The 20,787-nt window shown below is 38.3% G+C and overlaps 1 protein-coding gene across 2 annotated transcripts; it reads left to right on the top strand.

Moving 5' to 3' along the window:
• The first annotated feature begins 2,667 nt into the window (after window positions 1-2,667).
• On the top strand, window positions 2,668-20,633 carry ralba (v-ral simian leukemia viral oncogene homolog Ba (ras related)). 2 transcript variants are annotated; one of them, XM_053328504.1, is made up of 5 exons: window positions 2,668-2,772; window positions 17,229-17,414; window positions 17,825-18,033; window positions 18,470-18,647; window positions 18,894-20,633. In XM_053328504.1, the coding sequence occupies exons 2-5, from the start codon at window positions 17,301-17,303 to the stop codon at window positions 19,014-19,016; spliced, it is 624 nt and encodes a 207-aa protein (XP_053184479.1). In that variant the 5' UTR covers window positions 2,668-2,772; window positions 17,229-17,300; the 3' UTR covers window positions 19,017-20,633. The 2 variants fall into 2 exon arrangements, with proteins under 2 accessions (XP_053184479.1, XP_053184480.1); XM_053328505.1 differs by lacking the exon at window positions 2,668-2,772 and adding an exon at window positions 16,123-16,154.
• The last annotated feature ends 154 nt before the right edge of the window (window positions 20,634-20,787 follow it).

Genomic DNA, 20,787 nt, shown 5'->3' with positions numbered 1-20,787 from the left:
AGAGTGATATAAACTAGATAAAATAGATTGAAAAAAACAGATAACAAAATTGATAAGAGGGGGAGAAAAAGTAAAACTAAGAAATTAGATTTACAACACAATAAAATAAGTGAATAAAATAAAGTAAAAGCTTCCAGCTGCCCTCAGATTGTAAAGCACCTCGGGGCAAATGTGTGATCTGTAATATTGGGCTATATAAATAAATTTGACTTGACTTGACATTCAAATGTGGAAGACAAACATGTTAACGTGTTGTACTTAATTTGTTGTTAAGACCTTAAACACACTGTCATATTTTCACACAGATGTGTGTAGCCTATTAAGCAATCCTGCATCAAGTCAGTTTCTATGGTGTTGCTGACGCTGGCACTAGTTTCATTCATTAATTGGTCTATTATCAATGGATATGGTTTATTATCAATGGATACGCTCTTTTAATTGTGGTCTCAGATAACAATGGTCCATACTCAGCATAACTATAATACCAGGGTCAGTGTTGGTTCATGTAAAGTGCATCAAGTCAATAATGTAGCCAGAAGTTCCTTTTTTATTCATTTATTTATGGAACAGGGTCACAGATAGCTTGGACTTTCCACCCAAAGTGAAGGTCAGCCATACTCCACTGCAGGGGTAAAACACTTTCTTCTGCTTTGAGCTTCATGGTCCTGGGATCCTGTCATGTATGTTGGTACTTTGTATATTTGTAATTTGTCATTTTTTTCACTTTTTAAACTCTGCCTTTCCTCTTCTCCCTCTCTGTCTCTTCCTCTCAGGCTGGGCTGCATCACTCTCTGTCGGCCGTAGGTTGAGCTTCACTGCCTCCTCCAGACCTCCACCAGCCTCTCCCTCCATCCTCACCTGCGCACCCACATTTAAGCACCCCTCCCTGGGATACACTCCCTTCCCCCCCCCCCCCCCAAACCTTTCGCGCCCCAGGCACCCTATCCTCTGCCTGCTATGAGGACTTTGTCCTAGGGCTCTAAGAGAGAGAGAGACAGAGAGAGAGAGAGAGAGAGAGAGAGAGAGCAGTGGAAATGACGTGCAGCAAAGGTCCCTTGTTGGAATCAAACAGGGGACATCACCATTATGTGGCATGTGCGGTAACCACTCAACCACTATTATTGTTGAAGATGTATTATTATTGCATTGAATTAGTTTCTTTTATTTTTGTATGTATGAATACTCCTTGTGCAAATATTTATTAAAGTATATTTAAAAACTCAAAGTACAGCGTATACTTTTTCATGCCCTTGGTATACTCCAGACCTATTGAATCCACCGAAGGTTGGATAAACAGCAATGTCACTTAAGCACAAGTCCCCAGCAGATAGCATAGGATAAATGATTGACATTGCTTTCCTGCCATACAGTTTAATATCAACCTCATAGTATTTATTGTAAGTAGCGAGAATCAAAACCAAGTAAGTGTATGTCTTCAGATCCACAGGAGGTGTCTTTCCTGAATTCTCCATAAGTCTTGCTTGCATAAGCATTTGACAAGTGTATCACCCCAGTAACCCACCCGCCTAGGCCTTGGAGCCTCCGCCTGCGTCCGGGCCCGCATCCTCGACCGACAAAAGCTCAAGGATCAAGGGCTGGCTTCAGACCCAGAATCAGGTCGTCTGCAAGTGATTTAGTACCAGGTTAGGCAGAGTTGGTTAATTATTATTATGTTTTATCCAGAGACATTAGAAAAAAAAGACACATTCTGTGTTAAAATCTACACGTGTCAAAATTCTATCAACACAGTCATGTGTGTTGTTGTTTTTTGACACATCTGTTTTTGCAGTGTATATGCCTATTGTTACACTTTTTATCTGTCAGTTCAATACCATCCAACATTAGAGAGGGTTGTAATATCTTTTTTGTTTTTCACCATAACTTAAGTGACTTTTCACAAGTTGAATTAATTTATTAGGCTATTTTTATTTTATTTTTTAATCTATGTCTTTCAGCAATTTGTTACACATAGGAGTAAACAAGGTATATGACATAACAAATTACATAAAAGAATAATAAAAAATATAACATACAAAAAAAGCAAAAACAAATACATACATAATAAAATAAATAAATAATATTGGAGGGTTTATATATATTTAATCCGAGGTTTGAGGGAATAGTGTTTCATAGCGATTGATTCAGTTATTGCTTTTCTTAATATTAAATAGTTTTTAGAGATTTAAATAAAGGCAAGGCAGCTTTATTTACTTAGCGCATTTCATAGCCTGGGGCAACTCAATGTGCTTTACATAAAAACAAACATTTAACAGTATGAATTGGAACAAAAAACTGGAATAAAAACATACCATTTGAAAAATAAAAATAAAACCCAATAATAGTAACAACATGGAAACATTAAAAAAAAAAACACTAATAATAAAAAATAAAAACAAAGTACAGAAAAATAGAAAGAGAGAAAAATAAAATAAAAACTAGACTAGAGAAATGGTCCAATTGTAAGAGGAAAGGTGCAATATTAGATAACATTTTCCTAATTTTTCTGTATGTGAATAATATATTTTTTTAAATGGCAGAAAGGTACTCTTGATATATTCTGCAGATTTATTTTCAGCTATAACAACGACGTCAGGCCGATTGATGACATCACATCCTGTCATCTGTAGTCGTCACATCCGGGAAGGTGGGGCTTTTGTTGCCGGAGCTGTTTGCATGTTGGAGAGCCAATCCAGTCACTACGCTATGCTCTATGAATGCAGTCATCAAAGATAGCATCAACCGAGTGGGGCAGAAACACAAATCCTGCTTTTGGTAAGGCTTCATAAAACATTTCTCATTCCTTTATATATATTTTTTACGGAAATTGCATAACATTGTGAGCACGTCTACTTTTGATGGGAGAGAAAGAAAAGTATCACCACACCTGTTTTTTTAAGAAAAGGAAGGACGAATAGACCCAGAGAGAGGGGTGGTTTTAAAAAAGGTTAGATGGGTGCCAAATAAACTCTTGTAATTCATGTCAGAGTTAACCAACTAAATGAAGCTTAGTGTAGCAGTTTACGTGTCATTCACGCCTGTGTTAAATGGATATATATAACATAAAGCTAACATTAGACGTCATGTTAATAGCTAGGAACTTATCCTCAGGTTAGCTACGGTCAGTGTTGTTGGACATTTGCATTAATTTCCGTTAATTTTACTCCCCTAATATGATGATATGTGTTTTATATAAATATGACCAAGCGTTTAGCAATAAGTTAGTCGTGCAACCAAAGTCCAATGTGTATGAGGTTTTGTGTGTTGGTCAGCTAAGCTAGCGTTATTGTTGTAAGGGTTAGTGCTACTTTACGTGTTTGTCAGATGTCACGTAGGCGTTTTAGTTTGAGGCTTAACTAGTTCATGTTATAAACTTATAGTTTAACAGCTGTCATTTTTTTTATTATGCCGTCGAGAATAACCCGTTTAACGTTAGCTGTGTTTGGTGAAAAGTTTCCTCCCCCTGAGGAGCTGACACACCCAGACTGGCTCATGGTTTCTTCAGCTAACATGGGTGTAATCCTGTAACTGTCAAAAGGACCAGTTCATTCACTTTAATAACAATGTAGGGAAACACCTGAATTGGCCTGTATTAGTTAATTATGTGAAGTCTAAGGCAGATCTAGTAAATGTGGTCACAGAGTTAAAAGGGACCGAATATGCTTTCCCTTATTTTCTGTCACAATTATGTTCTGTTTTAATGTTGTATGTTCATATAAGATGGGCCAAAGTGTCAGATAATAAGGTAAACATATAATATTATAATAATAATAATGTAATAATAACTTTTTTATATATAGCACCCTTTTAAGAGCATAGTTTACAGACAAAGCAGAGGCAGTACAATACAAAACAAAGACATAGAGAGCAGTAACAAGGCAAACAAGTTGAAAGTAAGAAGACAATGAGATACAGTAAGGAGATAATGCAAATATAATATGAGAAATAAAAGGCATTAACAATGAACACCGTGCATCACATAAAAGCAAGTCTGTAGAGTTTAGTTTTTAGAAGTGATTGGAGTTGAGGGGTCCTGATGGGCGAAAGCACAGCCCTCACCTTGTAGATTTCAGCCTCAACTTTGGAGAAGCTAGAAGGGCACCATCTGAGGATCTAAGATTGCAGGCTGGCTCATAGGGGGTCAAGGAGCTAGAGCCAGACATGCTTTAAGTGATCAATGAAATCTTAAAATCAATTCCAAAATGAACAGAGAGCCAGTGGAGAAAAGTGAGGATTGGGGTGATGTGATGCTGCCTGTTAAAATCAGTAAGCTGCATATGTATTAGTTTACCATGTGAGCAAAAAGCATTGGCCTGAGACTTCCTCGGATGGCTTTTTCTATTTTCAGCCCAGTCAACATCAGCTCATGACAGATTTCTTGTTATGGTCCTCTGCCATCCTCCATGTGACTTCATTGCTCTGCTAACATTAGGGTGTTCCCCCCCCCTTCCCATTGTTTTATGGTTAATCACTCTGAGTCTTGACATGAGTCAAATTGGCACACTGCTAGGGTTTTTCCATTATACATCAGTGCAAAGTAAATTAAGTTGTTTACCTGTTGGAGATATTCTGGTGGTCTGCATCATCACTGTGGCTGTTTCTGCTTGTACTTTTCCTCCCTGAATTATTTCTAAGTGATCCGTTGAACCAACAGTTACAAATATGTCCTTGTGTTGTTGTGTCGGACGGTTTTTAGCACCACCCTTTATTTAGTAATTCAATTTTTTTTAATATGAGGCAGGAAAGCTGGAAATGTTGGGTTTGCATCAGCAGTAATTTTACACAATTCAGATATTGCCCCTCAGCAGGAAAATATTGTACTTTAGTTACTTTTTAGAGGAAGATTTGACATAATGGATAATATAACAAGGTTTTAAAATACAACACATTATTAGATATTAAACCAGTGGTTTCCAACTTTTCTCGCTTTTGACATCTTACAAAAAGCAGTGTGTAATCGGGCTCACATTTCAGATGTCTATCAGTTGTTAACAGTTCCACCAAATAGTGTTTTTTCCCTCTAAACTTCTCAGGTGGTTCAATTTCAGTAAATGTTCAAATAATCCAATATTTCACAGAAAATTTAAAGATTAGAGAAGAAGTCCAAACATTTAAAATGTGTCATATTTTAACATTGTAAAGATCCAACAATCTTATTTGCTGGAACTATTACTGGAACAGTTTTGTTTTGTTTCAGCTTTCTGTTTCTTGCTAGGAGTCAGGACAGCGGCTGACAGCTGTTTTATGATGATTTGTTGCTTAACTGTATATAAAGTAGGCCTGCACGATATCAGCAAAATGTGCGATGTGCGATCACACTGTTCAATATTGCGATGACGATATGACTTGCGATAAATAAGAAAATATTTAAAGTTTGCATACAGTTCCTGTCTCTTTCAGATTTTCAGCTTTAAAAGATTCCCTGCTTTTAGGTACTCTAAAACACTGAATAGCTGATTGTAATTACCGCAAATTCCGGACTACAGAGCGCACCTGATTAAAAGCCGCATGCTCTAATTTTAGAAAGAAAATCAATTTTGTACTTGTACAAGCCGCGCCGGATTTTAAGCCTCAGGTGTCCCACGTTGTAATATGAGATATTAGCTATGGTTGGTCTGGCGATGCCTGACAGCCATCACGCATTTATTGTGTATTATTTTATCAATATTAAGGCAAAAGAACTCAATTTATGTCCATGGACATTGTAATGAATAGGATATATGCTTAATATTAGTTTGCATACAGCGTGCTGCATGGACTTCAATACATCTGCTGCACCGCTGCTATCACAATTATCAAATGCTAAGTTTCTACAGTCTGTGACTGTGACCCTCATAAAAGTAATATTTTACAAATCTGTATTATATAAACTAACGAAATTCGTTAAAGTAAGTAATTTGGCGACTTCTAAGTCATTATACTAAGTCTTACTTTTACTGGAGTAATCTACCTCGTTGGCACCTGTCATTGTACGTCTTGCTTTGAATTAAAACTTACCTACTGAGCGAACTCTCCCGTTCTCTCCTATGAACGAGTCGGACGACAACGTGTATCAACCATGAAGCAAAGTGAAAAAATAATAAAGTACGTAACAGCCGCATCATATGATTTTCTTCGAGTATTTTCCATGTTGATGAGAGTCAGTACAAATGACTGATTTACAATAATAAAGCGTGCTTGATTTATCACACAATTTCATTGGACCTCTGTGAACTACTCATCAATTTTATTGGTCTACTGTTACAAGGCAAAATGTTTTGGACGCCACGAAAAAAAAAAAAAGTGTGCGTGGCCAATTTATCGCATTACAGACCAGCTTTTGCGATGGGTTCATCGCGAACGTTCACATCGCAATGACGATGAAAATTCGATTAATCGTGCAGGCCTAATATAAAGTAGTTCAAACTAGCTCCACCTCCAGCAGCTACAACAGTTACATGCTGCTCTAACACTGATGCTTCAGTATTAATAATCTAATTATGTCATTTATAATAATAGGCTATATCAGTCAGAAGGACCAAACCACTATTTTTACTGCAATACTTTGAAGTACATTTTGCCGCTAATACTTATCTACTTTTACTTAGTAAAGGATCTGAATACTTATTCCACTGCTGGCCAGAATACTAAAAGGTCAAAGTAGTACTCAATTATAAAGCATGTCAGGGCAGATGTGAGAATGTTAATGAGTGCTGGATAGCTTAGGTTGTCTGTGTTTAGCGCTGAGTGTTTGTTTATTGTTGCTGTATATAGCAGTTAGGTGTAACGTTTACTCTTATCAGGCTTTTCTTTGTTTGCAGACAGATAGAGGAGAGGATACTGTGAGCAAAGCTATGCCTACTTTTTTTTGTTGTGTCAGGGGAAAAAGACAAATATAATTCATCATCCAAATTCATGTGTCTCAAGAGTGAAGAAAAAATATATTTACTTGCCACCTTTTAAAAATGTTTGTAAAGAAATACAGGGTTTAGTGGTTCAGATATACATTAGGGGTAAACTTAGACAAAAATGTATTGTTTTAGGGGATTCAACTAACAATTCTTTTTTATTATAAATCATTATAAGGGACGCCATGATGAGGAAATGTCCACACCAGTTAATAGACTCACAACTATACCAGTTTTACCACTTACACCGAACAACATATCATAGCGAGGCTAGAAACTGCTTCTCCAACTCCAACATTCAGAGGGTCTTTCTCCATAACAATACAAACTAATTATTTTACATTGTTTATTACTTATTTATTACATTATTATTATACATTGACTACTGATACTGACTTTTAACAAGTGTCACCAAGATCCAAGATACCTACTTACTTTAATGAAGTAACAAGTGTAGCCTGCTAAATTTGACACACCTTGTTTGTTCATGAGGTGCATGATCCAAATACTGAAGGTCCTTGTTCAAAACTATTAAGTTTATCTGCTTAGTTTTGATATAAATCACAGTTTAACTGGGAGAATGTGACTCCTGAAATTGATGTGATCAGCTAGACAGAAGATGTATCACTCTGTTGGATCATGCTCAGCACCTTTTCACATCCACAGATTTCATAACAGTGTGCACACAACTATCAGCTGGTTATAAGCCATGAAGTAAAATAGAAGATTCCTGAAGTTGATGATTATTGTGTGTGAAGCCAAAACAACTAGATCAGTAAAAATAGCTGCAGGTTCATAAAGTCTCACACCATTACAAAATCTAATCTCCTGTGCCCCCGAGCTGAAGTTTTGTTGTACGTTTAAACCTCGTGAGATAACAAAACTCAACCAGTCAGCAAGTGTCACTGAGTATCACCGTTAATGCGTCTGGAATGACACGCAGTCAAACCCCTCGTAAACAACTCGTGAGCACAATGCTGATTGAAGCATAATCGCAGCTCGTTCGGAGAAATCAAATCTCAAGAATGGGGTTGGCAGTCTTGTAGGCCACCAAACAGCATATCCTCTGGTTTTTGGAAAGTGAATACACATAGTTTTGATTGGCATTTATTGATGTTTATGATATTCTTTATGGCTGCTCTGGTCAAGTATTCAGTAAAAGCTTTGGGAGCTTTGCCCATAACTGGAAAGGAACAGTCAAATCATCACAGAAAGTGAAATGTAGTTGCTTAAGTCCTCCAAAAAAATGCAACAACCAGGGGAAAGTTCTGGCAAAGATAAAGTTTACTGAGTAGTTGTAAACTTATAGCAGTCAATGAATGACGCTCAACCGGCCCTGCATTCCTCCTCTCACTTTATCAAGACTGTCCAGGAAGTTTTTATCTATCACTGTAGCTACAATCATGTCAACTTTATCACCTTTAGTGTTTTTATTTTCTTCTGAATAAGTCTTATACTTCTTTCCTATTACTGCAACACATCAGTATAACAAGCATTTTCAACAAGGCTTCATTTCCTCTCTTTTTGGACCTAACTTGACTGGCTCAAATAAAAAAAAATTGTCCCTTTTTTTCATTTTTGTAATGAGGTTTCCCAAATGATCCAGCTTCTCGGTGTATAATAGAATGAAATTGAGGAAACCATCTGCTAATGATGTTGGCAGTGCAGTGTTTTTACAAGGCTTGGAAAGTGAATGAGTGAGTGAGTGAGTATCTGCGGGAGATGTGATGTGATGTAGATAAGAGCATACCAAGCTGTCATCAATTGTCTGTTTTCTGTCAGCAAGGATGAAGAGAGGTTTGTAAAGTAAGTGAACGTATTATTTATTTTTATGATCCACGCTTGAGGCATTAGAAATGTGTTCCCCATGTAGCAGAGTGTGCAGCAGGAAGCTACCGTTAAGCAAGGCCTATACTGTAATATCATCACATACACTTTAAATCACTTCTCTCTCTGTCCATTTTCGCCTCTGCTCATCCAGCGTAAAAAGGACAGCCTGGCTGTGATGCACACAATGTAGCACACATTTACTTCTGCTTCTTACTCGGAGGGAGGGAGGGAGGGTAGAAAAAAAAAAAAAATATGAAATTGAATGAAATCATGTGGCCTTTTCGTAGAGTGGAAATTCATCTCCATTCCAACATTTTTTCCTCATATTTTTTTCCACATAAAAGGAAAGGACATACTGCTACAGGTTTAGCATTGCACTCCTTAAAAGCGTTACCCACAATTCAACTCAACCTAAGGACAGTTCCGTCACAGATTCGTGTATTATGCTAATAGCGGTTAATGTAGCCTCCAGCTGCTAGCCTCAAGCAGAGATGAGGAACAGGGCTGCAGAGGTCTTGTAACCTCACTTCTTTCTAACTCCACTCTTCAGATTTTTTTTTTTTTCCCATTTTCAAACATTCTTCTGTCGCAACCAACATCGCCTCAAGTAAAATCACTTGAGGCATTTTATCAGACTTCACACAGCTCCCTCTGGAGCCACAAGAGGATTTATACAACATTTTTTTCCCCCTTCTTTTTGTCTTTCTTCCCACATGTAGTTCTCCCCAAGATGTATAAACTAACTTTGATGTGAGTCCCTCTTTAAAAGATCCCCTCCAGGTTTGTTTTAAGACATTAAAATACTCTGTGATATTGTTTTTTCCACAAAATAGTTCAGGTACTTTTATTACAAATTCTGAAAATGTGGTTAAAAGATGTTTCCTACTTCACTGAAAGTCCCTTCTCCTGTGTTTGTGCACTGTAGGTTTCAGTCTTGTGTAAGTTGTATACCCTAACCACAATTGGACCACAATTGGTTTCCAAACTAGTTGTGGTACAAACAAAATGATTCAATGTAAAACCAAAAAAACCCCTCAGATTTTAGGTGGGCACATAGAAACTTTCCCCTCAGACTGCACACACATATCATTCTGCTCAGTAAATGTCAAACATAAAAGTGAAGTAATCATAAGAAAAATACTGTTTTTGTGTGTGAGTGTAGAGGGACAATTTTTTTCCCTCCCAAAAGCAGCCAGCATTACAAACTGGCTTACAAAAGATTGAAGAAGTTTCTGTGTTCAGGTAGTTATGACGACACGGAAGAGAAATTGTGACGACAAGCAAGAGGAAGAAGTTATGCAAATGGTTGTTTTCAGAACCTCGTGATGAATCAGTTCCCCTTAACCCACTGCTGGCATACACAACACCTGGAGCAAGTAGAGGAAAGGCACCATAATCTTCTTATTTACAGTTTATCCATGTAATGTACAATATGTTTAACAGTGTTGATGTAGTGCTGACAATCAATAAGTGGAATTCAACACTGTTTGTCAATGGAGACTCAAAGATGACTAAAACCTTTGTCATGGCTCATGTAGCAGGTCTAAACTATATACCAACCCCTTTCAATCAAGGTGTGGCCCAGCAACTAGTGCAGCAGCAAACTACTACTACTTCTCACTAATGAATACTAATAATAATGATAATACTAGTAATGATAACTTTATTTGTCTAGCACCCCTTATACAGGAAATGCAGCTCAAAGTGCTTTACAATAAAATAAATTATATACACCAAGTGCTTCACATAAAAAAGGAGCATAAAGCAAAGACAAATGCAGAAAAAGAAAAAATAATGTAATGTAAGATGGAAAATAAAATTGGTCATTTTTAAAATAGTACATAGTAAAAGTAGCTAAAAAAAATAGAGCGAATACAATATAAAATACTACATTTTAAAAGAAGTTCAGTAGTGCAGAAAAGCTAATAAAGTGAACATATTATTTTTCCCCTTTTTTTTTCTTTTTTTTTTTTTTAGCAAAGCTTCCCTGATATCTGAAGGTATTGTTTTCCATAGTTTTGGGGCGTAATCGACAACATCTGCATCCCTGTTGCTTTGAAAACTACACTGCTGTTTTCAAACTACAACTAGCTCCCAAATTTTTAATGGTTCCCAGTGTTTTTATTTTTTCCTTCCTTCCTTTTTTTTTTTCAACTTGCACAGTCAGCATACTGTATCAACTCTTGTCCTCTGAATGGTAGTCAGATGATGAAACACGTTTTGAGGCACAGCATTTGAGTACTTCTTTTAAGTGTGGTTTGTGGTTATTTCCATTGTGAAATTAAGTTTAAAAAAATGCTTGGAAGGCATAAAAATCTGTCTCAAAGCAGTACAGTTTGGAAAATTGTAACCACTAACATGCTACGTAAGGTTGATATGTGTCAGTAAGATGGTAACAGGACATTTTGTTGAGCCTTACAAACTGAAATCCACTAACATGTAATACAAGGTGCACGATTTGGTTGCTGACACGATGATTTGAGATCATTTCGTAGATCTCATAGGTTTCTGCTCCACTCATCTTTCCACTGACACACAATTTCACTCTGAATTCATTCTGTGGCTCCTCCAGAAAATCATCATCTGGTCGGCACGGGGCATAGAGAGTAATAGTCTCTCATGAATACATTGTCGTGACTCCATTTATAAGTTTGGAGACTCAGGCGGGACATTTTCACAAAACAATTTTACTCCCCCTGCTGCTCTTATTAGTCCAGTGCCTGTGTGGAGCCATACAGTATGCTTTGTGGTGAGACTGTTTTTTTTTTTGTTTTTTTTAAAGGCACAAAAACTGCAAGAATCAAGGTCTAACAACCTCATATGACCTCATGGCCTCATAAATGCACCTGAGCTTTCAGTGAGGGAGATAGAGGGAGGAAATTTAGGTAGTTTTTATTCATTGGTGCTATCACAGTTTAAACCTTCCCTACTTGTAAACTGTAATAAAACCAAATAATCCTAGCTTGGTGTGTAGCTAATATGTAACTGAGCCTGTTGCGTCTCCTGTTAGCCAAATGAAGGAGGAAAAAAAAATCATAACTAGTAGAGAGATGGGGGACGAGTAGCAGGAACGAATAGATTTGCAAGTGAATGCATGCAAAGATCTGAACTCCTCTCCCTCTCTCTTTTTTTTTTTTTTTTTTTTTTTTTGCACCCTGAATCAGTCCAGAGGAATGCTTAGATAATGAGAAAGACATGAGAGTTTGGATAAGATCATCCGAGTCAGCTGAAGGGAGGTTAGAAAGGATATTGTGAGTTTATAAGCTAAACCTGAAAAACAAAAAAGCTTACAAATCACAATGCCATTGCGTAATAATAACATGTTTACTCCATACAGAGTACCATGGCGATGCTTTGCCTGAGTCATTGCTCTGTCACCTAATGGGATCAGTGAAGATATGCACTACGTTTGCACATTTTTAAATGATCATCTCCAGGTGGATAAAACACACATTCAATGACGGGGAAGCATTTGAAAAAGTGGCCCCTCTCAGTGTTGCTGAAGTAGTAAGGATAGTAACACAGAGAGGATTTAGTTCCCTGCTGGCCCGTTTTTTTGTGTCAAAGAGTCCTCTGTGTACTTCCCCTGGCCGAGGGTTGTTAGTATGCATCGTGGGGTGCTTTTTTGAAAATGTCTTCCTTGCTGCTGTATACTGCCTTTTTTTTATAAGTAGGCCAAATCATTCCCATTATAAACGCTACATCTCGACTAGATACATTTCTGCCATGCCTCCTCACTTTTTTTTTTTTCATGATTTATTGGTTACTCTGTAGTAAAGAAACCTTAAAATCCTGACCGAGGTGACTACTCCAGGTTATGTCGTTTTGGCTCTAGCAAGTTGTTGCTATGACTTCCTGATCCGGTAATAACAGCAGCAACAGCAATTTTTAGTGGAATTTTAAGGGATGCAATATTGATGGCAGAAATGGTGTGTGTGTGTGTGTGTGTGTGTGTGGGTGTGGGTGTGGGTGTGGGTGTATGTGTATTATGTGTTTCAGTTAGTTTTAGTACTAGTTACTCATTTATTTTATTCTTTCACAAGCACCGTCTTTCTTTTTTTTTAAATTATGATACCATAAGGATTGTTTTCAATATCGTTGTACATGTATAATGACAATAAAGACTATTTTATTATGTTCTTTTCTTTGCCAGATCTTCAGCTGTGGAAAATACATTGGCTCACTTCCCCCTCTAGATTTACCCCAGTACTTAAAAACATTTTTAGTCTACAGAGTTGTAGAAATTGGAGTTTTGAGTGGCAGCTTGTGCATTAGTAAAGAGAGTCAAGCCTTTTTTATGGCAGCAGAATTATCAAGAGAGGATCTGTTTAGATGTAAAAGAATTAACAGGATGAATTTCATATAAAGTTTCTCCCCTGAAATGACATCACACATCCTGTAATTGCTTGTGGATATTTACATGAAGTCAGTCTAACGCCCAGCTTGTGTTTCTAGTAAACCACACCCATACCAAGGCCAACACAGAGTCTTACAGTTGACTCACTTGACCACCACAGGAGGATGATGATGATGATGATGATGATGATGAGAGAAACAGCCACACAGTGCTAATCTCGTAGGGTTGTTAATTGGGCTAAAAAAAAAAAAGCCCCGGCTGCTTTTTCCATCGGATGAAAAGAGGAAATCCCCCTCACACCCTTGTGACCTTGGGAATGTAGAGAGAGAGCGGGAGAGAGAGGGAGGGAGGGAGGTAGAGTCAGCAGGTTCTCGGCAAGAATGGCACACACATATCTTGAATTCACGCACATTAATTCACATGTTCAGCTTCCCTCAGAGAACGCGGGTTCAGCAACAGATCACGGCTAAAGAAAAAGGGAGATAAAAGTAGGGATAGTCGCTATTTTAGTCATAATCAGCTGCTTGAGTGATTTAAATAAGAAGTGATGGACATAGTTGATTTTGACTGGTGCCTAATCGATCCAAACCCTCCTAGATAAGAGCATGTGTGATTGGAGGTCATGTGCTACTTTAGGGAAATGGACCATTAACTGTCAATTTTTTATATAAGGTCTGATAGCTCCAACATCGGTTGTCTAGCTGAAGTCTTTTATTAGTATCTGTGTGAATTTTGGTAAATCTCGGTGCATCCCTGCCAAAGTGTTTTACGAGCAGCGGGGAGGGAACACTGGCCCGTTCTCCTCCAAAGGGAGTCTTGATGAATTCCTGCAGCCCGACAGCACTGGTGGTGTCATCTATATTTCAAGAGCTTAGCAACCAGAGTGGTCTGTTAACTATACCACCCCCTCCCACTTCTCCATAACCTCCACATCCCCTTTAAAAAAAAAAAAGGACCAGCACCATGCAGACTCCAGCTCAATATCTGGGTCAAACCTAAATATGAATTCCTCTTTTGCCATTTCCCCTTCATTACATGCAACTTGTAGGGAGCAGCAGCTGGTGGAAATATGGTAAGACCTTGCACCCAACTTTTAGACTTCCTCAGGAAAGTCTGCACTAAGCACTTTGTTGTGCTGAGTGTACTTTTTAGTTGTTTTAGGCCTCCGTTTATTTACCGTGATGTCTTTATTTATAGCATTGGAAGGCTATGTACGTACATGCGCACAGGGAAGTGGGTTAGATTTGAATAATTGAAATAGTGACCCCCCCACCCCCCTCCCCTATGCATAAGTGCTGAGTTTGGCATAGGTTCTTACATAGGAAGATTTTGTTGGCATAGACACCTTTATTTATCAGTAGACCGACAGGAAGAGAGGGGGGTGTGACATGCAGCAAAGGACCTCCGATCAGGATTCGAACCGGGGTCGGTTGCGTATATATGGCATGCGCTGTCTCACTGTGTGTGTGTGTGTGTGTGTGTGTGTGTGTGTGTTTCCTATAAGCCCTTTCACTGGCCTGGTTAGCGATAACAAAGGCAGGAAGAGCACAGGTCAGGCACCACTTCCTGGTCAGCGAGAGTGGATCCATGATGCTACATCCTCAGCATCTAAAGCTATCATAATATAGATGGCACACTGGCATTAAAGGTCAATTTGATGCAACCCCCCCTCCCCATGGTGATTTTTTAGACATGTCATAATCTTGTTGCAGCAAATGCACAATTTTACATTCACTTTTACACATTGTCTGTCCTGTTTGTCACAACTGCAGTTGTTGAAACGACACGTACACGTTATGTGTGAAAGTTGTCGCTCTATTGAAGCTGCTATTTTCACTTTCACTGATGTCAACATACTGAGCTCTCCTCTCCTCCTCCTCTCCTGCCTTTTTATATTGTGTAACTTCTTCACTGTGAGATTAGAGAAATGAAATATGACTTAGCATCACTAAAATGTGATTATCTGATCTCAGAGGAAGATTAATGATGAGGAAACACAACATATTATTTCTTCTTATTAGCATGGCCACAGTGCACTAACCATTTGAGGCTGAGCATCTTATTTGATTTAGCCTGTCTGATACTCCCTTTGTGAACTATGCAATCAGCTAAGAAGGCAAACCAGATCAGCTGTTGTAGTTACTTTGATTTTACAGAGTAGTTTCAAGGCAAAGACAAAGTTAGTTTTCCTGAGTGACACATCATTTCACACGTGTTTCTGTAATCCGATGCAAGAGGATAATTTTGGTTTGGGTATAAATATTTTAAGTAGTATAATATAGTATAAATATTCTCATGAGAAAGTTTGTTTAACAGCCACAATTAGAGGAATCAGTAAACAATACAGGAACTTGAAAATATACATGAAAATATTCAGTAATCAGATTTGTGTATTCAGAAGTAATTGTCACATTTACTATTGAACTCTGTATTGTATGTTCCATTGGTATCATGATTTCTCTACATTTCTAATGATAAATATGATGTCAAACATGAAAATATTATTCTCTGCCATCAGCAGGAATGTTTACTCTCTTCAGCCTTGTCTAGTTAAATGTCAGCGCACGCTTGTCTCACTGTATACACTGAAGTGAAATGTTTACTCTAAGGGAGGAGCAGGTCATGAATAAAGCTATGAATAAACTCAGTGTTTCCATTAGTTTGACGTCTTAAGAGGAGGGAAGATTTCTTGTCTCTCAGTTGCTGGAGATAAAGTGATACGGGGGGGAAAAAAGGTTAAAGCAAAGAAAAGATCGGTTCCCATGAAGTGACAACAATTGTATTGAGTCTTCTGACAAAAAAGTGCTTCTGACATGAGTTTTTATCAGATGTCAACTGACAGATGCTCAGCTGTGTTTTTCACTGTGTTACTGTGGTAGTGAGGTGAGAAAATGGATGGGTGTTACTGTAGCAGTGGGTGCTAATACCACATGTTATGACTTCTGTGTTTTGCGAAAGGGTAAACTGATGAGACCTGAATACTGTTCGTAGGAATCGGACAGGAGACAGCGAGGAAGTCCACAGGAAGTGATTTGCATGGACACTGACTGGTGGATCTTCCAGAGACAGCCTCAGTGGGCCGAGTTGAGTCCTGAAGTATCTGGCTTTTGTCACATGATACCTCTGCATATTTTTTTTAGTTATAACCAGGTTACTAAAGTGCATGATGTGTGTTTTCCTCTGACAAACACTCGTTGTGTGTGCAGTACAGACTTACAGAGCTGCTAGTCCAGCTGTAGTGTCTTATTCTTGTTAAACAATCATTACCAAGTTGATCAATTGATGATGGGCATTGCATGTACCCTGCATTTTAGTTGATTAGTAAATAATAAAGCAAATAAATGACTCAATAAAAACAGGAACTGAGGAAACGCTATCACAATAAAACATTAATCAAATATAATTAATAATAAAATAAAGTGGGTAAAACCAGAAATGTGACGAAGAAAATAAAATAATAAAACAACTAAGAGGAAATGTGTTGAAGTAAAACCAAACATAAAATATGGGTTACGAAGAGGAACAGGACAATCAGGAGATAGGAATAGAAAGAAAAAAAAGGATAGTAGTGAAACAGGCTTAAAACATAGTCGTAATCATTTTCTGTCTATCTAAAGGCTGTTGAAGACATGCCAGGAAGGGATTTACAGCACAGTCAATTTCCTCTCTGCTGGAAGTTGTGTCTGACAGAGATAGAGGATCTGGAAGTCGAGCAAAGGCAATTGACTCTGAACTTTGACCCTCTGAGGGTACGGCCTATAGAGTCCATATAGATGGCCAAAGACGTCTCCCTTCCTTTTTAACGAGGTTAGCACACGATGCCCCATTTTAATGCATTCCTAAATGCCTCTTGGAGTGGAGAATGATAGCGTCATTACCTCTGATCAGCTGCAATGACCTTTTGATGGCGAACTTTATAAAGTTCTAGGATTCATGAGTTGGCAATTTGGCACTTTAATGGGAAGGGTGGGGGTTAGGATTCAAGATTTGTTGGAGCAAAGCCTAGCGCCTTGGCACAGTAAGTTACTGTCATAGTGAAAGCTGTTAAGTTACAACTGCCATCTGTCTCTGCAATTGTCCACCCCCCCTACCCCTCCTTAATTTATTGAGGTTATTTGCTGTATGGACTAATATGTTTCCACTTCTGTCGTTCACAGGTTGTGTTTGAGTGTGTTTGGGTGCAGAGAAGAATATAAGTGTGTGTGTAAGTAACAAAGAAGAATCCAGTGATGGCTACCGGTAAAAGTAAAAACCAGAGCTCTCTGGCGCTGCACAAGGTGATAATGGTGGGCAGTGGAGGTGTGGGGAAGTCGGCCCTCACCCTGCAGTTCATGTATGATGAGGTGAGTCAGCACACCACTATAAACAACTTCTAAACTGGTGTGGTTTACCAGTCAATCTGTTGTCTAACCAGTTCACTTTTCTATTGTATGTCCAGTGTCCTAATCTAGATATCTGTTGCTACTAAATCAGCACTTCCTCTAGTGGTTTAACATTTAAAGAGTGCCTTCCAGTGGCTAAACAACAAGCAGGATTTAATGTGAAGCAATCATAAGACATGGTTCAGAAAACAGAAGAGCTGCTGTCTGTTACTTGAAAGTAAGAACATGATCATAGGAAGCAACTGTAGCTGTGCTCAATTTAGGATTAATTTACTACTCATGCTGTAGTGGTGCTTTATGCATGTAAATGTAGTAGAGTAGAGTCCTTCATTCTTCAAAATCTCCAAAGAAATTAATCTTCTCATTCTCAGTTCGTGGAGGACTACGAGCCCACCAAGGCAGACAGCTACAGGAAGAAGGTGGTTCTCGACGGGGAGGAGGTCCAGATCGACATCCTGGACACAGCCGGCCAGGAGGACTACGCTGCCATCAGGGACAACTATTTTCGCAGCGGGGAGGGCTTCCTGCTAGTCTTCTCCATCACAGAGCACGAGTCGTTCACTGCCACCGCTGAGTTCAGGTACTGAATCCTGTCTGTGTGGCTCCTCAAACCTCTAAACTAGGCACCTGTGGGAGGTTAGGCTGCTGTTTAGATATTTGTCTTAGTTACAAATCAGGAAGTAAATGTTGACCGTTGCTGATATGCTTACGATTGTTTGTACAGGGCTGTTGAAACAAGAAAATAATCAGTCATTGATACCTGCAAATTATACAAACATAACAATGGAATTTTTAAAAGCAGGCGTACCCAAAAACAACAAGTTATAACAAAGAAAGGATCAGAAATCATTATAAAGTACTTTAAATAGCATCAATTCTGCTCCAGCTAATTGGCTCATTACAATGGTTTATTCAGTTTATCAGGATGTCTGTAATTTCTATTTTTTATTTTATTCCACTAACTGTCGCTTAAAATACAAAATACTAAAAATACCTCATGTATGCTGTTTCTACAGGGAGCAGATCCTGCGAGTGAAAGCAGAAGAGGACAAGATCCCTCTCCTGCTGGTTGGAAACAAGTCCGACCTCGAGGAGCGCCGGCAAGTGTCTGTGGACGAGGCTCGAGGGAAGGCTGAAGAGTGGGGCGTCCAGTATGTGGAGACGTCAGCTAAAACCAGAGCCAACGTGGACAAGGTGCATCTACACACATCATCCTCTTGTGACTCACTTAGTATACAGGAAAACTTTGTAACAACAGCTTCTTGAATCCTAAGAATGTACTTAATGGGAATAATTTCCATATTTCTTTCTGCAATGTCTGTTCTACCACTTATAGCTGCTCCATTTTCCAGTATAGAATTTTTATTTTTAGTGTTACTCCATTGGATTTCCATACTACAGCTATTCATTTCCTCTTTTTTTTCCTCTCTCTCTCTTCAGGTATTCTTTGACCTGATGCGTGATGTACGAGGTAAGAAAATGTCAGAAAACAAAGACAAAAATGGAAAAGGAAAGAACAAGAAGAACAAGAAGAGCTTCAGAGAGAGATGTTGTTTACTTTGAACTCTTCATGGACCTTAACAACCCAACAGTACAACTGCAAAGATGGGGAACAAAGCAGAGTGTCCTTGCCATTGTCATTCAAAAGAAATTTGACCATTTAAAAAAAAAAAAAAAAAAGAAAGAAAAAAAAAAGAAGCTCATCATACTTTAGTGTCTAGAACAATTTCAACCACTTTTTTTTTTTTTTGTTGCCATTTTTAATCAATGAAATCTGACTTGCTGTTTCATTGGAAGATAACCACTGTTCTGACTGTGACTTGGACTGCAGTGCTTGATGGCTCAAAGAAAGCCAATGACCAAACTGCCACTGACACTAACTCTGCTGCTCAAGACATTCTCCACTGTTTAACTCAGCGATTATACTGCCTTTAACTTTGGTTCAGTGTGTTTTACACCAGAATTGTGGAGTCTTCGTCAAGTTAACAGTGCTCTTAATTTCTTTACTTTCTCTTATTCTTAACCTGCGTAATTATTAGTCTATCGTAGTATAGACCCCTGAGCTTATGTTAATCAACTTACAAGGAACTCTAATGCTGCTGTCTGTCATATTTGTAAACATTTATAAATGACACTTAATGTCGTGTCCGTTGAAGATGTTGGCTTCATTCATTAATCTGTCCAAACTCACATCTTCATGACTGCAAAGCGTGTTCGAATGGTGACTGAAACTGGAAATTGAAATTGTTTTCATTTCGGAGCCCTTGAGGCTTCTTTTTATTAAAGAATTTGCTATTTTCTGACAATAGAGGAATCAGACAGTGCAATCAGAGGACTTGTTGCCAAAACAAGGTCATTTTCTTCCATTGTTATCTGGCCTTACATGATTAAATCAATCATAAGATGTTTCACAGTTTTTCAGAAGGACTGCTTAGACAGTAATCAGAAAACCCCCAATTTTCTGGTGAGGGCTTCTTGTGACTATTTTAACATTTGTTAGATGTTTTGAAGTTGTGAGAAAAAGACTGTTATGCAGTTACTGTTATTGTGTTTTTCTACATTAGTCAACTACGCAGTGACTGAAAGGAGAGAGAAGACTTGCTCTTTTTTCCTCTCTCTGCCATATTGATGTAATCTGGCCCTTCCTACCGTGCTGTTTACTTTCTGTTTTATATGACAGATCAAGTTTGGAGTCTTTGCTGGTTCTGCACTGTTAGACAGGTGTTGACAATCCAGGAGGCCATCATCTTTTTCATCATTAATTATTCATCTTGACACTTCTGTTATCTTTGTTCTGTGATCTTTTGGAGAACATGCACTACATTGCCAGTACCTAAGAAGTGGAGATTTTTAAACAGTTTGTGCCAACAAAAAAAAATCACAAAAACTCAAACTATGTTTGTGGATGTACAGTATGTATGTTAATCCGTGTGTGTGCCAGTTTACCAGAAAATTTGACGACTTTTCTGTGTCTGTGTGTGAATGGAGCTTTGACGAGGGCGCCAACTTCTTAACTGTTTCATCAAGTGCTACGGTAAACAAGATGTTTCCACCATTCTGTAAACCATCCTTTTTAACATGTCCTCCCCTTTTCTTTTACTTCCTACTACTGTGAGTATGATTTTATCTCTCTGCAGTGAGAGTGTTGCTGAATAAATGCTTTTTTTTTCTTTGTAAATTGTTGATTTTTTTTTCTCTCAAAACACAATGTTTACATATATTACAAGTTCACACTGACAAACCCCAGCTCTATTTGTATATCAGGACCAGAGAAACAGATGGTTTATGTTTCGTTTAATTGACTTAGTGCTACACATTGCCCTCCACTGGCAAG

This window comes from Scomber japonicus, chromosome 11, assembly GCF_027409825.1.
Source record: "Scomber japonicus isolate fScoJap1 chromosome 11, fScoJap1.pri, whole genome shotgun sequence".
In the NCBI taxonomy this organism is placed as follows: Eukaryota; Metazoa; Chordata; class Actinopteri; order Scombriformes; family Scombridae; genus Scomber; species Scomber japonicus.
The sequence above is the reverse complement of the archived record's forward strand: the minus strand, read 5'-3'. Positions and strand labels throughout refer to the sequence as shown.